Source organism: Ischnura elegans, chromosome 10, assembly GCF_921293095.1.
Source record: "Ischnura elegans chromosome 10, ioIscEleg1.1, whole genome shotgun sequence".
Classification (NCBI taxonomy): domain Eukaryota; kingdom Metazoa; phylum Arthropoda; class Insecta; order Odonata; family Coenagrionidae; genus Ischnura; species Ischnura elegans.
In genome coordinates, this window is record NC_060255.1 from 24,328,679 (window position 1) to 24,342,708 (window position 14,030).

A 14,030-nucleotide genomic window follows, 5' to 3' on the forward strand; every position below is an offset into this window, starting at 1 on the left:
TTCTTACCCGAGAAAAGTTTATTTATTCTGTTAATGTGTCATATCTATTCATATCTCCACCTTGTGCTAATCCTGATGTGAGATCAAAATCTATTCCGCTTTGGCTACCCGCAATCCGCAATCTTCCTTTGACCTTTACTGGGTAGAATTAATAGCGCGTTTTTAATTTTGCTCTGTCCCGCATGTCTATTTGAACTGTTTTTCTCTCGGAATACGCCAATAGGTCCTCAGTTGTTTACGAAGCCAGTAGTTGTATCATAGCGACTATGTTTAATGATGCCTATATTTTGTAAATATGTCATGAATATCCATCTCGCTATAACATTTTCTATAAATTCCTAAGTATCTTTGAATTATTATTATTATTATTACAGTATTCTACAAATTAAGGTAGGTTTTCTATGAAGTATTAAAAATGTATTCTGGGAGCCTCCCTTTCCTTCAAACACTGCTCTCTTCAATTCACTTTAAAGCCTACTCTCTTACAATCTATCTAAAAATCGTATTCTTTCCTTCCCCTCCCTCGTTTCCCTAACATTCTACCCTCTAACACCATTTTCAACATCCCCACCCCGCTAAGTATTTCCTCCATCCACACCTTCTGTCTCCATCGTATCTCATCTAAAAGCTGCCTCTCCTAACCCACCATGTCCAGCACTTCCTCGTTTCCCCCCCTCTCCGTCCTCTTCACCCTCTCCATTCTTCGCCACACCTACATCTCGAATGCCTCTCTATCTTTTAATGAGGTGTATTAAAGTTACGTGAATACCTGGCAGATGATATGGTTATATATCTATGTACAAGCAATTCATTTCTCTGCTTTCTAGTACAGCACTTGGTCTATGGGATGGGACGTCAGCCGGGTTCCTTTACGCGCCTTTTACATTACGAAAATAGATACCTTTTGCAGAGAAATTACCTCTTGTCTTACTTTATCCGTTGCTTCTTCACTCAATCTCGACCTTTGCCAGTACATAACCTTCCTCTTTACCAGGTGAAAATAGTTTTAGTCAAGCTCAAGTTTTAAAATCATATAATGCCTGATGAACGGAGCTTTTTGAAAGACTTTCAAACAAAGCTAATAAATTAAGGAACCATAAAGTTTATATTAACCATGGAACATTTAGCCAAAACTCTAGATCTAGATCTAAGAAGATATTTACACCATGTAAAGTTTTTAATGCAATTTTTATTAAAACTTTTACATGGTGTAAATGCGGCTTTAGCATGTGAAAACTAGCGACCACTTACGGAACTCGAGTCCTATTCTTTCATCGGTTACAAAGCTCTATGGGAACACGGTTGTAAATTGAAAGCCAGGTTGGTAAACAAGTACCAAGTTTATTTAAAGGTCGTGCGTATCCCATGCGATTTGCTTCACGTAGTCGCGAGGGACCCGCCTCAAAACACACTCGTTTATCTTTCCAGCTTCCTTCATCTCTGTATCCCTTCCTATCTCCTTCCCATGCGATTCTCCAACTCAATCCAGGGATCCCTCAATAAGCCCTCACTCCATTCACGTCCCTTACGAGAGCTGAACCGGATAGCTGGCCCATCCTTCCTCTTAGGATCACTACCCCACTTTCTCTCTCCATCCGCACCTCGAAAACCAATCTAAACCCATCGTCCTTCTCACTTCTCCGTTCTCAGCCAGCCATTCCCTTCCCTAGTCGCTCACACTATGCGTAGTCTTCCTTTGATCTATTTCTTTTGTCGAGAAATTCCATGGGAGCTCTTGCTCAGTGTTCCGGCGAGACTGAGAGGGACTCAGGGAGAGTCCAGGAAATCTTTTTGGTAGAGCAGAGCTTTTGTGAGCACGGAAAGGGTTTAATAAGATACATCGGGTCGCAGGTACTCGTTGAAACTCATTTGGCATAGCGTTTAAATCTCAGCAATGATAATAACGAGAATAACATTAATCCTCGGGCGGGCGAGCTGGCGTATTCATCTACATCTACATAATACCCCGCAAGCCGCCTAAAAGGCGTGTGGCAGGGGGTGTTAGGACACCAGCCGTTTACACATAAAAATGAAGTGCTCCAACGAAGTTAGGACTAACATTTATTAAAATCCTTTATGGTTCGGGGGAAAAATGAGTTCCAATATCTATCTGTTCGGCGAAAGATCTCTCAGATTTCATTGCTTCTATCGGACCTGGAAATATAGTGCGGCTCTAATGTTATGCTCTCTGTGTCGCTCTTAAAGATAACCATTCTCACTGTTTTTTTGGCTGGCACCATTTTGTGTTCATGAAGCTCGTCAATCTAATCGCCATGACGACAAGATAGAGGTAGCCACATTCCACGCTGCTTTAGAAAAATTCAGTAATTTGGCGATTTTGGCGAGGTGAGATCGATCCCAATATTTTCAGTTTTGGATTAACTTAATGCCTTTTAGGAATACCCTTTAAACGATTTCATTCGATAGATCACATTATTATTAATAAATATTTGTTTAAGAGGCCTTTTTCACTAAACTTATTTTTTTGTAAAAAGCTGTTCTTTCTCCTGTCAGTGACATGAGTAGTGACTTTTGTAAACCCATTTAAATGTATGTTGGGTGAATGGAAAATCACATGTTGTAATATTCATGCTTAATGTTGATTCGTATCGAATTTAGAAATTGGCACGCATAAAATTAACTGCTGGTACTTTGATATTTTTTTATGTTAAATTTGAATATTTTAGATAACCAAACTATTGAGAACTGATTTACATTGCCATGCTCGAGTATCATAGATTTCGAAATCGATTTATTACCACTACATGTGGCTGTAACGGACATTGTTCCTTTCCATTTTCCTTCCGCCTTAGAAATGCTAGTTTTCCATATTCGTCCGTCAGTAATTGCTAGATGAAATGGTCAAGATCAAAGTATAAAGGCCGTTTTACACGGGGCACGTACTTGCACAATTTAACGTGTGTACGAAGGTGCAGTCAAAATTGCGTCGTGTAAAGCGGTGAATTGCTAGAGCACATGCAAGAATGCGTGGACGTGAGATGGCGAAATGGCCCCTGTTCTAATTTCGTCATGCATTCGCGCAATTCCACGCCATTTTAGAAATTAATGCTGTCATAACCTGCGCAATTCCGTGCACCGTGTAAAACGGTCTTAAAAAATCGAGTTTGAATCGAAACTCGAATTTCATTGCTCTATCTTAATTTTATCGATCTTCAACTGTTGAAAAATCGATCTATTCTATCGACTGATTTCGATTACATTTCCATTAAATTGGTTTTCGATTTTAATCAAATTAGTTTTCAATTTAATGTAGATGAAATTGATTTTCAATTTTAATCGAAATCGATTTTGATTAAGTTACGATTTTTTTTATTTTCGATTTTTGTCGAACCCGATTTCTCCATCACTCCACGTGGCTATAACGATCAATGTTCCACCTTCTCCTTTCCATTTTTCCTTCCGATTCAGATTTGCTTGTACTCCATCTCCGTCCGTCTGTTTCCACGCAATCCAATCGCTCGATTCAGCGGCTCTACAGAGCTTCTCACCCAGCGCTCAAACTCCCGTCTTTTGTCTCGGCAGAGAACTTTTATTCCCCCTCCCTGTACCCCCCCTGATAGCTGATTCTGCACCAGCCACCGACCTGCCCTCCGAAAACAGTAACTCTTCCATGGCCTGCTTTATTTCGCCCGGCCTGTTTCATAAGGCGAGCTTATCCTTCAACTTTTCCTCGCTCCAACCACCCCGGGAGCACTTAATGAAATCGAGACTCTCTCGAACTCAAGGGTGGAAGAGAGGGAAGTGGCGGGGGTGACTCTCAGTCGGTTTGTTTTTTTTTTCTTTTTTTATTAGCGTTCATATTGCGAGCCTTTCAGTTTATTGCCACGGTCGATTGGCTTTCATTTTATGTTTTAATTTCTCCCTGTTCCATTGAAGGGGAGTATGATGGCTGTTTTGAAATCACCGAACGTTTTTCAAGAATTAAAGTAATGTTTGGATCCTCTGTATCGTCCAAGTACTTTTTCCTAGAATGGGTACTTTAGTGAAAATCAGTTATCTTCTTTTCTGATCTAATCAATCAATATATTGGTTTCTTTTTGTGAAAAATATCCGGCAATTATTTCCCGGAAAAATATTTACGTTAAGTCTTCTCGGCTCTTTCTAAGTAGCTTATTCGTGAATTTTGGAGCCAAAAACAACGATGAATTCATGTTTATATGCTTCCTCCATATTCGGCAGACATGGCCTCTTTAGTACTTTTTCCTATTTCAAAAATAAAGAGAAACTTAAAGGGCCGCCGTTTTACAAACATAGATGACATTTAAAGAAATCGTTGACGGATGTTAAGGCTATCGAGTTTGGAAAAGTGTTTCGAGGATTGGAAGAAGCACTGAGTAATTCATGAATAATTTTCACTTAATAATCAAATTATTTTTTTATCCTAATTAAGCTGGACGAGTCGTCCGTTGAAACGTTAGTGATATACTACGAATTAAACAGGTGGAAAACCCAAAAGGACTTCAAGCAAGTTATTTTATGTTTTAATTCTACCTGATCTTGAGGCAGCCTCTTTAACTCCCGAGTAGGAATGGCGGCTCATTTCTTCCTCATTTCGTTAAATGTATTCATTATGGGTCTACCTCGCGCATTTTTGTCGTTAACTGGGTCATCTCTAATAGTCCCTATGTTTTATGGGCTTATGGTGTGTTCTATCCTGGTGTCTTGTCCCTTTCCCATCGAGCTCCACAGACAAGTCACCCCATCAGCATCTCTTAGGTAGATAGGCTATGGTTTATAACTTTATCGTATATTATCCAGTACAACTGTCTTTCATATAAGTGAACTATTATTTCCTTCTGTTCTCTTTTATTTTTAATCTTCCACTTTGTCTTCTTTTTAACTCCGAAGAATTTTTCAGCAATTTGAGAAAGTTCAGTGGATTCTCCATCTTTTAATTTCATTTGGGCACTTATGTTTTCTTTCTCTACCAGAGAATTTCTTTACCCCACCTTCCTTATCTCTCTTAACCTTGAAATTTCCATTTTTTATAGTTGAAAGAGCCACTCTAACGTCCTTGTAACATACATTCCTCTCCTTCTTCCTTCACGGTGTTGTTCGTTCTCCATTCCCTACCATCGCATACTCGTTTTGATACCTCCCTGATTTCCTCTCCAAGGAAGACCTTCCTCCACTCTCATCTTGTTATCCATCCTCCTCGCCCCCCCTTAACATGAGATTGTTTACTTTTAATCTCACCTCATCTCTCACACCAAGCGTTGTTTACGGACCGGAGGGGTATAAACCTCTTTCTAATGCGGCAGATTGGTGGCCTTGCTTGAATTAGGACTTTACGTATCACTTTTTGTCGGAAAACAGAATCTCATCCCGGGGCTTGGGGTATTATTAATGGATAAAAGAGTGGGTCTTCCGGAGATTATCATTGGATATTCGTTACCGGGCTATGTTTGGCGAATGAAAACGTCTCATCGTAATCGTGATTTATTTTATCCTTCTCCCATTACTCCGGAGGCTTAATTAAATTTATCCAGTTGACGTTTCCATGGAAACCGAAGAAAGTGAAAACTGAGACGTAATACTATTTTGTGTAATCTGAGCCCTCTTTTTTTCTCAGCACAGTGTGGAGTCGTTCCCTCAAGCTTGGTAAATGGCTTTAGATTACGCTAACCTTCATTTGAGCTTTAAATACTTGAGTCAATTGCCACTTTAAAGCCGTTAGGCTCAGTAGTCAGTCTAGTATTTGTCACTAATACTTCGCAAACGTAATTACCTAAAACAGAAATCCAAAAAATTCAATACTTATGCAATATAACGCTAGGTGTCGATTATTTTCAAAAATAAGTGTTATGTTTTCCAAATATTTCAACTCGTCACACTCCGGTGTTTATTCATGGAGCAATTCGTTTATGGAGGTGAAAGTACGGGTCTCTTTTGCTTTAAACTCCATCAACTCAACTCCTGTGGCTAATCAAATCCAATCCGATTTTTGGCCTCACCTACAAGCTGGAAAAGGCATCCTTTTTGTTCGGCTTCATTTTATTGACTTCAGTATTAAGTTTAAGTTTAATTGTTCCTTAAAAAGCATAATTTTAAATACTACATAGTACTTTTACCTCTGTACCTCTCAATATGCTATAAATTTGAGCCATTTTTGTCACTTATTTGTGAAATTCCCGGAGTGGGTAAAATATGGTCACTGAAAATTAAAAATTGAAAAATGTACTTATTCGAGTGTACAGTAATAACATAGGGGATTTAGGCATTAGAGAAAACATGTATATGGCTTTTCTATGTGCGTTTTTTTTCTTTTAATTAATTTAAACTTGTCCGGTTTTAAAAGAACAGTTATTGGAGAAAATTATACCTGTATTTCTTAAAAGGGAGCTAACTCCCATTTATCCGTTGTTGCTTGTCTATGAAACCATAGGCACGCTGAGTCGATGGCGTCGGAATGAATTCTGACTCCATGACATCCACCTCCGCTTTTGGATATATAGAGATATTTTCGCATTCATATTTCACCACCCATTTCACTCCGTAACATTAATCCTCTTTTTTTCCGGCATTCGCTTTCGGTGAACTATTCAGAAAAGGAAATTTCCCGACGATCTCTCGCCCTCATAGAGGGCTTCATATTTTTGCGCGCACGAATCCGCGAGAATGCTTTCAGTTTGTTTGATTCCGGACGGCTTCTTGTGTTCTCGGCGCACGCCGCACAGCTCTTTCATCCGCGCGCTCTTACTTTGGCTGTGCACCCTAATTAGGGCGAGAAAGACTCGAATGCCGAAAATCTCAAAACTCCTCACCGCAATTTCCCGCGCGGATTCTCTTGTGTTCCCATTCACTCCCTCCCTACCCAGTGTACAACGTTGTCTCGCAACGTGGATCATATTCGAGCGGGCCCAGACCTAATCGTATAACCATGGCACCGTTTCGTACATAGATGCGGCGGCCACTCTTGTCAACTTTTGCGAGCGATGTGCTCCCAGGATGTTTGAATGTACTGTTGGGGGCATCACTGGTTCCCAGGTTGGAGTGAAGTTTGGCAGAAATGGCTTGCTTTGGTAGGATAAGCCACGCCTACTTTGACCAAAACATTGGCAATCTCATAATGGTCAAAGCGTACTTTTTGGTAAATTATTTTGTTGTAACCTGATAATGCGTTAAAATACACTATGAAGCGTACATAGTAAACCTTCTTTAATTAATATCAGTAGCTTTGCAAAGTTATGTCTCAAACTTAATCATCATCATCATTGGTCAACAATCCTAGGATTGGTTTGACGCAGCTCTCCACTCAGTTCTCCTATCAGCTAATCTTTTCACACCTACGTATTTCTTCTCATTCACATCCTTCTTCACCTGTTCCATATATTTTGTTCGAGGTCTTCCTTTTCCGTTCTTGCCTTCCACTTGTCCTTCGACGATTGTCTTCATCAGGCCATCATGTCTCAAGATGTGGCCTATAAGGTTGTTCCGTCTTCTTATTAAGGTTTTCATGAGGCTTCTCTTCTCTCCTACTCTTCTTAGGACTTCCTCGTTACTAACTCGGTCGATCCATTTGATTTTCATCATTCTTCTGTAGCACCACATTTCGAAGGCCTCTATCCTTGCTTTCTCCGCTGCGGTCATTGTCCATGCCTCACTTCCGTATAGGAGCATACTCCAGATGTTGTCTCAAACTTAATATCCCAGAAAAATTATTATCAATCACCACGGTTACGTTCCACAATCAGCTCAGCTGGAAATAAAATTTTGCGAGTGTAAACTAAAACTTGTCATTTACCTGCAACTACCCTGGCATTTCATTACATGAGAGCCAAAGGGAATCTAACAATTACAGTACATTTTCAAGGATATCTCCTCCTGTAAATTGGCCAGCAGGACACAGAGTTAATAGATTAATAGTCAAATTGTGAATGATGAGTAAACTTTCATTACAATCACCACCCAAATACTAATAATTATAGCAAAATGTTTCACTAAATGTAGTGTGTATGCAGAACAAAATTTAGCCGACTCAAAATATCAGTCCGAGACTAAGTCTAAAAATTGTCAAACTATGATTGCTGAACTCTGACCACGTTAAAACTCGGCAAGAGCGCCTCCAGATTCTCCAACCCCCTTGGCTGTACCTAATCTCTTTGCCAAGGGAACTGCGTAGAGGAGGCCCAATTTCATCCCATAGAAGGCTGATTTCTGCCGCCTCTTTGGTCTTAATCGGTTTTCAAAAAATGTCATGTGATCAGAGCAATGCTATCCACATTTTAACAATATTTTGCAGTGCAATGTTCGTAACAGCGAGGAATAGTATTGAGATTTTATGAATATGATACATCACATCATCATGTAAAGTTAAGACTATTTGATAAGGACTATAGCTATTCTGCTATCTTGCCTTTATTTAATCTTCCTTCCATGTTTAAGCGGAGACAGTGCTCTAATATTATTTTCTTGTATAAGCTATTAAATAACCTCGTTGATTCCCCTGTCCTACTAAGAGAAATATTCTTGAAAGTTCCTTCTTATTCCACTAGAGGTGACAATCTTTTTGACAATAGCCATCACTCACGCAACTATACCCATTTTTCCCCATTGCAGCAAATAATGCGTGATGGCAATTTATGTCTCAAAGTGGACCTATTTTTTGAATCCTTACCTTCTGTAATGAGGTACCTGAAAGGATTACCAGATAAGATGTTTGCTTAATACTTAATTACCTATTTAATATGTATATTATTGTCATTGTTGTGAAATCTTATAGCATTTTATAAAGAATTTTAAGCTTTTTAATTGGGCTTCAGCCCGTTAATTAATAAATTATGAAATATAAAGTTTTGGCAAAAGCGCTAATTGTACTAGAATTCCCCGTGTAATTCTGATCACTTTGTTTCCAACGACGCGAGTGTTGACTTTTGTAAACCCATTTAAATTCGCGGAGGTTGGCAAACATTTAGAGACTGACTTGAGGATCCTATTTTTTAATATTCGGAGTTATGCGATCCAGTTTTTCCAATATTTTGCATTATAATGTTTGTAATTGCAATGTATTACATTGAGCTTTAATGAAATCATTTTCGGCAGACGTTGTATTTCTGGACGCTTGAATACAAACTTAAAGCTTAGCAGTACGGTTATAAACTTTAATTACGATTAATCTTATTGTGATAGGCATTTCTTATGTTAACATTTATCCTTAATCAATAATATTACAAACTGATCAACCATCGTTCCTCTCGACAATCACATTAAATATACCCCTGCAATACATTGATGCAAATGGCGCAAAGCAGTTATTCGTGTTTTAGACCGTGTTCCACCAATTTAAAAAATCTGAAAAAATCGGATTATACTTCGATGTAGGGGTAACGACATATATTTTTTCGCCGTGTTTTATTGTTTCCTAAAAATATTCATTTAATGTTGAAAATTTCAAACTTATGTACAAATTTCGTTTTCTGTCAAAAACTCTTGAAAAAATCAGGATGATAGAACATAATAGTACTTACATTTTAAATCAAGAAAACGATTTTGCAAAAATAAAAACTGGAGATGTGGTTAAAAGAGTAAAAATCGTGTTTCAATTTTTTTGGGCTTAATTTGCATTGTTAAGGCTACTGTTAAGGAAACTGGGGAAACATAATTTTTTATGCACTTTAAGTGTTTATTTTTTTTTTCCAAAATATCTGGGGGCACTTTTCACCATCTTAACCTGCTAGACCCTTTGGAGGCCGTGTTGAGGATTCTATTTTGTAATATTCGTGGGGCTCAGATCCAATCATACAATCATGGCTCCGTTCATACCTACATGTGGATGCCACCCTGTCAACGTTATCGAGCGCTGTAGTACTCTCTCTATATATCTCTATCTTCACGCTCCATTGTCTAGCGAGGGAGGCCAAATTGTGCGCCTGGATTGTAACCGCGGATGGCGGGGAAAATTCTAGTCTACTGCCAACGCTTCCTGCCCTTGTCGTACCCCCTCCCCACTGATATCATTCTGCCCCCAGGCCTTTCCTCACATTACTATGCCCGGCCCACCATTCCTGTGCGATAGGTATCTCTTCATTATCTCCCTTGCCATTCGCTTTCCGTTTCTCTCTCTGCATTTCCCTCCCGCTTCCTTAAACTCACAAAAAAAATTTTTGCCTCAACCACAGAGAGTGTACACGACCAGAAATATTTAATTCGGTTATAGTGAGCGGTAATGCAAGCCCTTTTTGAACTTATAAAACATTTTACAAGCTTTTTCTTAACAATGTACGTGTATTTATCTGTTACATTGACCAAATACTTGTAACTAACCCACTTACCACTGTCAGATAGGCTTCAAATTTTGCACACCACCTATCTTCTAATGTATACAGCAGCAACATTTTTTCTCCGCGTGATTGCTTACTGTTTTCCATTTGTTGTGCCTTTTATATTGATTTTTTGGAAAAAGTGTATTTTTATATTGTTAATTTTATTTTTTATATTCTAATCATTTTTATCGATATTAATGGGATCAACCACAATGAATACTTCCGATATCAGCTTTGGAGGGCTAAATAACCGCCTTGTCTTATGATCAAGCAACCTCACTCATTTACTCAGGGATTCAACCCAAAGGTTGGTTTTAATATATGAGAGTAGAGCTGACCTTAAAATAAGAGGCAAAAGGGTGAGTGCTATTCATTCAGACCGGCAAGCAATTTTCTATCCTCTGATCACCTCCCACTTCGGGGAATAAATTTTGGCGGTATTCGAAAGTTTCACCCAGCTTTTGAACCTGGGATCTCATGTAATGCCGCCAATTGGTCACACCTCCAGGTTGCCACACTTTATCAAGAACCCCAATATTTATAAATATCTTCCATTCCTATGTCCTGTCACAAAACTCTATTAAATTACTGTTTTTCGATTATCAATGGCCAATTGGTTGCCGTTAGCCAACGACACACAGCATCATCTTGTCTTAAACTAAGAGTTAAACTGATTCTCAATACAATCTAGATACTAGCACAAAATGAACTTGCTGATAATTGCTTCTTTTGATCCATCTCATTCACATTTTGCAATTGTATTAAGTTGAAAAATATTTCGGGGCTCTCTTTGCCCGTGGCGTCACATTGAGAATTTTTGTCTTCAAATTTGGAGGAGAAGGAGAAGATTTAAAGAATCTTAGGCGATTGGTAAACCACCGAGCCTTTTTCTATTGTTGTCGAGTCATAACACTACCCATATTAATTGTTAAACAAAGTACTAATGGGTGTTGCAGATCTTATCATGTGTAGATATGAGTAATAGCCGGGAATTTTTTTTCTTACTCCAATGTATCCATCCTAGTCCTTTGATCTTTTACGATCTCAACGAAGCATATGATCACTTGGTATGTGTCTGAATTCAGGAAACGCTAAACGAATTAGGCTGGGAGCCGCTAGACTCTGAGGATGCGCACAAGGCTTGATTTCTGAGTGAAGAGGAGAGCAATGTATCAGAACCTCACTATGTATCCTAATCCGGCAGAAGCGGCAAAAAAGAGAGGCATTTTGCCGAACTGTTAGGTGTGGGAATTCGTTTTTCCCCCGAACAATACAGGACTTAATTAAATGATAGGTGGACCTTTGTTATTGTATAATTTTTTTATTTGTTAGCGGCTAATGTTCTAACACTACCCGCCACACTCCTATTGAGGCGACTTGCGGGGTAGTATGTGATGTAGATTTCCATTAAAACCTTTCCCGTCAAACTCATTTTCTCTGATCCATCAGCGAAAATTCTCCTACTGTTTCAAACAAAGTGTGTGTTTTAATTACGAATCATTTTTCCTCAAATTTTAATGAATGTTATGGGGTGTTTGCTTGTACGCTATTGTTTTTATCCATATCTTCATTATTCGAGTATTTTGGTCTTTGAGTGCAATTGATGAGACCTCTTATATGAATTTATTTTAATCAATAAAATACATTTTGCATATCATGTCATCGATGTCATTTTCCTTTTAATATCTCTTGGCTACCCTTCATTCCAAAAAGCTAAAATTCTTAATTTTTCCTTTTCCAATTTCATTGCAGCCTTGACTTTTCCATGCATTAGCTTTTCTGTAAATATTTTTAAAATGAGCTCAATTAACGGGCGCAAAATTAGATATTTAATGACTTTATATAATTCATCTTTTTATCGTAATGACATAGATTCCCATCCTCGTGGTCTTGCTATTGGTAATTATTTCACAATTTGGCTCACTGGTGAGCTGTAATTTTGGAATAAAAAAAACTCCAGAGGCCATTGATGGGATAGATATTGGTAACATAAGAACGTAAAAATCCATTAATTTAAGCGTAAAAAAAATGGCTGCTACTACTTAACGGTCGGAGTGATAGATGAGCACTTGGTTCGCTTAATACTCGGCCCAATGGCTTGTGAAATTCGCACGATGGAAGGGGGCAGTGTCTTCCCTTAAGCTACCGGTAGTTTCCCATCTAGGGTGGTTGCACCGTAAATCACCCATGGCTGTCTTTAACTGGGAGAGGCGTGAAGTCATTCGTCAGGAGATCTTCTCCGGTCGGCGACCTCTTCTTATCCTTAATGACTGCACTTTTCAAGCACCTTGTTGATTCTTATCGAGCTCCATGAACATATGAATACTTTTGATTGGTTTGAGGTCGAAATAAGTTTCGAAATAATTATTTATTTCAAATTAATCTTGAACTGATCGTTAAAATTAAGCTAAAAATAGCTCTCGGAGTATAGGTCAATGTATGTGATGAAAAAAAATTTCAGCCAACTTTGTGGATTTCTCCATTTTCCGGGTTATCGCCGCGTTTCGTTGTCAGAGTTGACGACAGTTTCGCCAGGATTCCACCTGGCGTCTTCAGGTCGAAGTGGTGCTTTTTTTATTTTTTTATTTCTAAACACTCTCTTTCAGGCGTTGGTTATATTGTATCCGTCTTCAGTATTGAACATTTTGGGTCTTTTGATCTCTATTGCCTCCTTTATCAGCCTGGGGTAATACCACTTTTCTTTTGCGATGATTTTCGCTTCGTCAAATACTATATTATGCCCAGGCTCACTCCATGCATGCTCGGCAACTGCTGAGAGGTCGAATTTCTTGTTCTGTGTGGCCCTCTTGTGCTCCTGCAGGCGGATCTTCATGGATCTGCATGTTTCACCGATGTATGATTTACCGCACGAGCATCATATGCGATATACCCCTTCGTAAAGATTATTTGGAATCTTGTCTTTCGGTTTTGGAATAATCTGGTATATTTTTGTCACGCATTTGAATCTCGCGACGATGTTCTTCTTCTTTAGGATTCTGGAGATCTTTTCACTTGTGCCGGCGACGTACGGGATGGTAGCGTATGTTTCTGGTTTTTCATTTGGCTGCTTCTCCTTTTCTAGTGTCCTGTTGCGTTTCTCTACTTGCGTAGTCCTTTTCAGGATCATTTCTCTGTTGTATCCATTCCTCTCGAGGGTCGTCATCAGGTGCTCCTTTTCTTTGGCCAGTGATTCTGCATACGAGAGTTTGTAAGCGCGGTGCAATAGTGTTGCCACCAGTGAAGCCTTCTGGGATGGATGATAGTGTGAGTAAGCGTTCAGATAGTGGTCAGTGTGGGTGGGCTTTCTGTATATTTCGTGACCGAGACTCCCGTCGATCCTCTTATTCACCATCACATCCAAAAATGGGATTCTTCGATCTTTTTTCATCTCTATTGTGAACTGTATTGCTGGATGCTGGGAGTTGATGTGCTTCAGGAAACTCTGCAGCTCTTCGGGTCCAAGCCGCCAAATTACGAATGTATCGTCCACTTATCTTAGCCATAATTTGGGTTTCTTGTTGTAGGATCCGATCACCATTTGTTCAAATCTTTCCATTTAGATGTCTGCTATCACCGGGGATAGGGGGGACCCCATTTCCGCTCCTTCGCATTATTCAAAGAAACTTCCATTCCAAAGGAAGTATGAGTTTCGTAGGCAGTGCTCTATCAGTTGGTTCTATCAGCTCTATCCGGCAGTGCTATATTCCTCAGGGATTCCGCAGGTTATGAGCTCTTTTATGATATCCA

At 39.1% G+C, this 14,030-nt stretch overlaps 1 protein-coding gene across 1 annotated transcript; it reads right to left on the reverse strand.

Moving 5' to 3' along the window:
- Positions 1 to 13,158: 13,158 nt before the first annotated feature.
- LOC124167135 lies at positions 13,159 to 13,671 on the reverse strand. Its single transcript, XM_046544933.1, has one exon. The coding sequence runs from the start codon at positions 13,669 to 13,671 to the stop codon at positions 13,159 to 13,161; it is 513 nt and encodes a 170-aa protein (XP_046400889.1).
- Between the last annotated feature and the right edge of the window lie 359 nt (positions 13,672 to 14,030).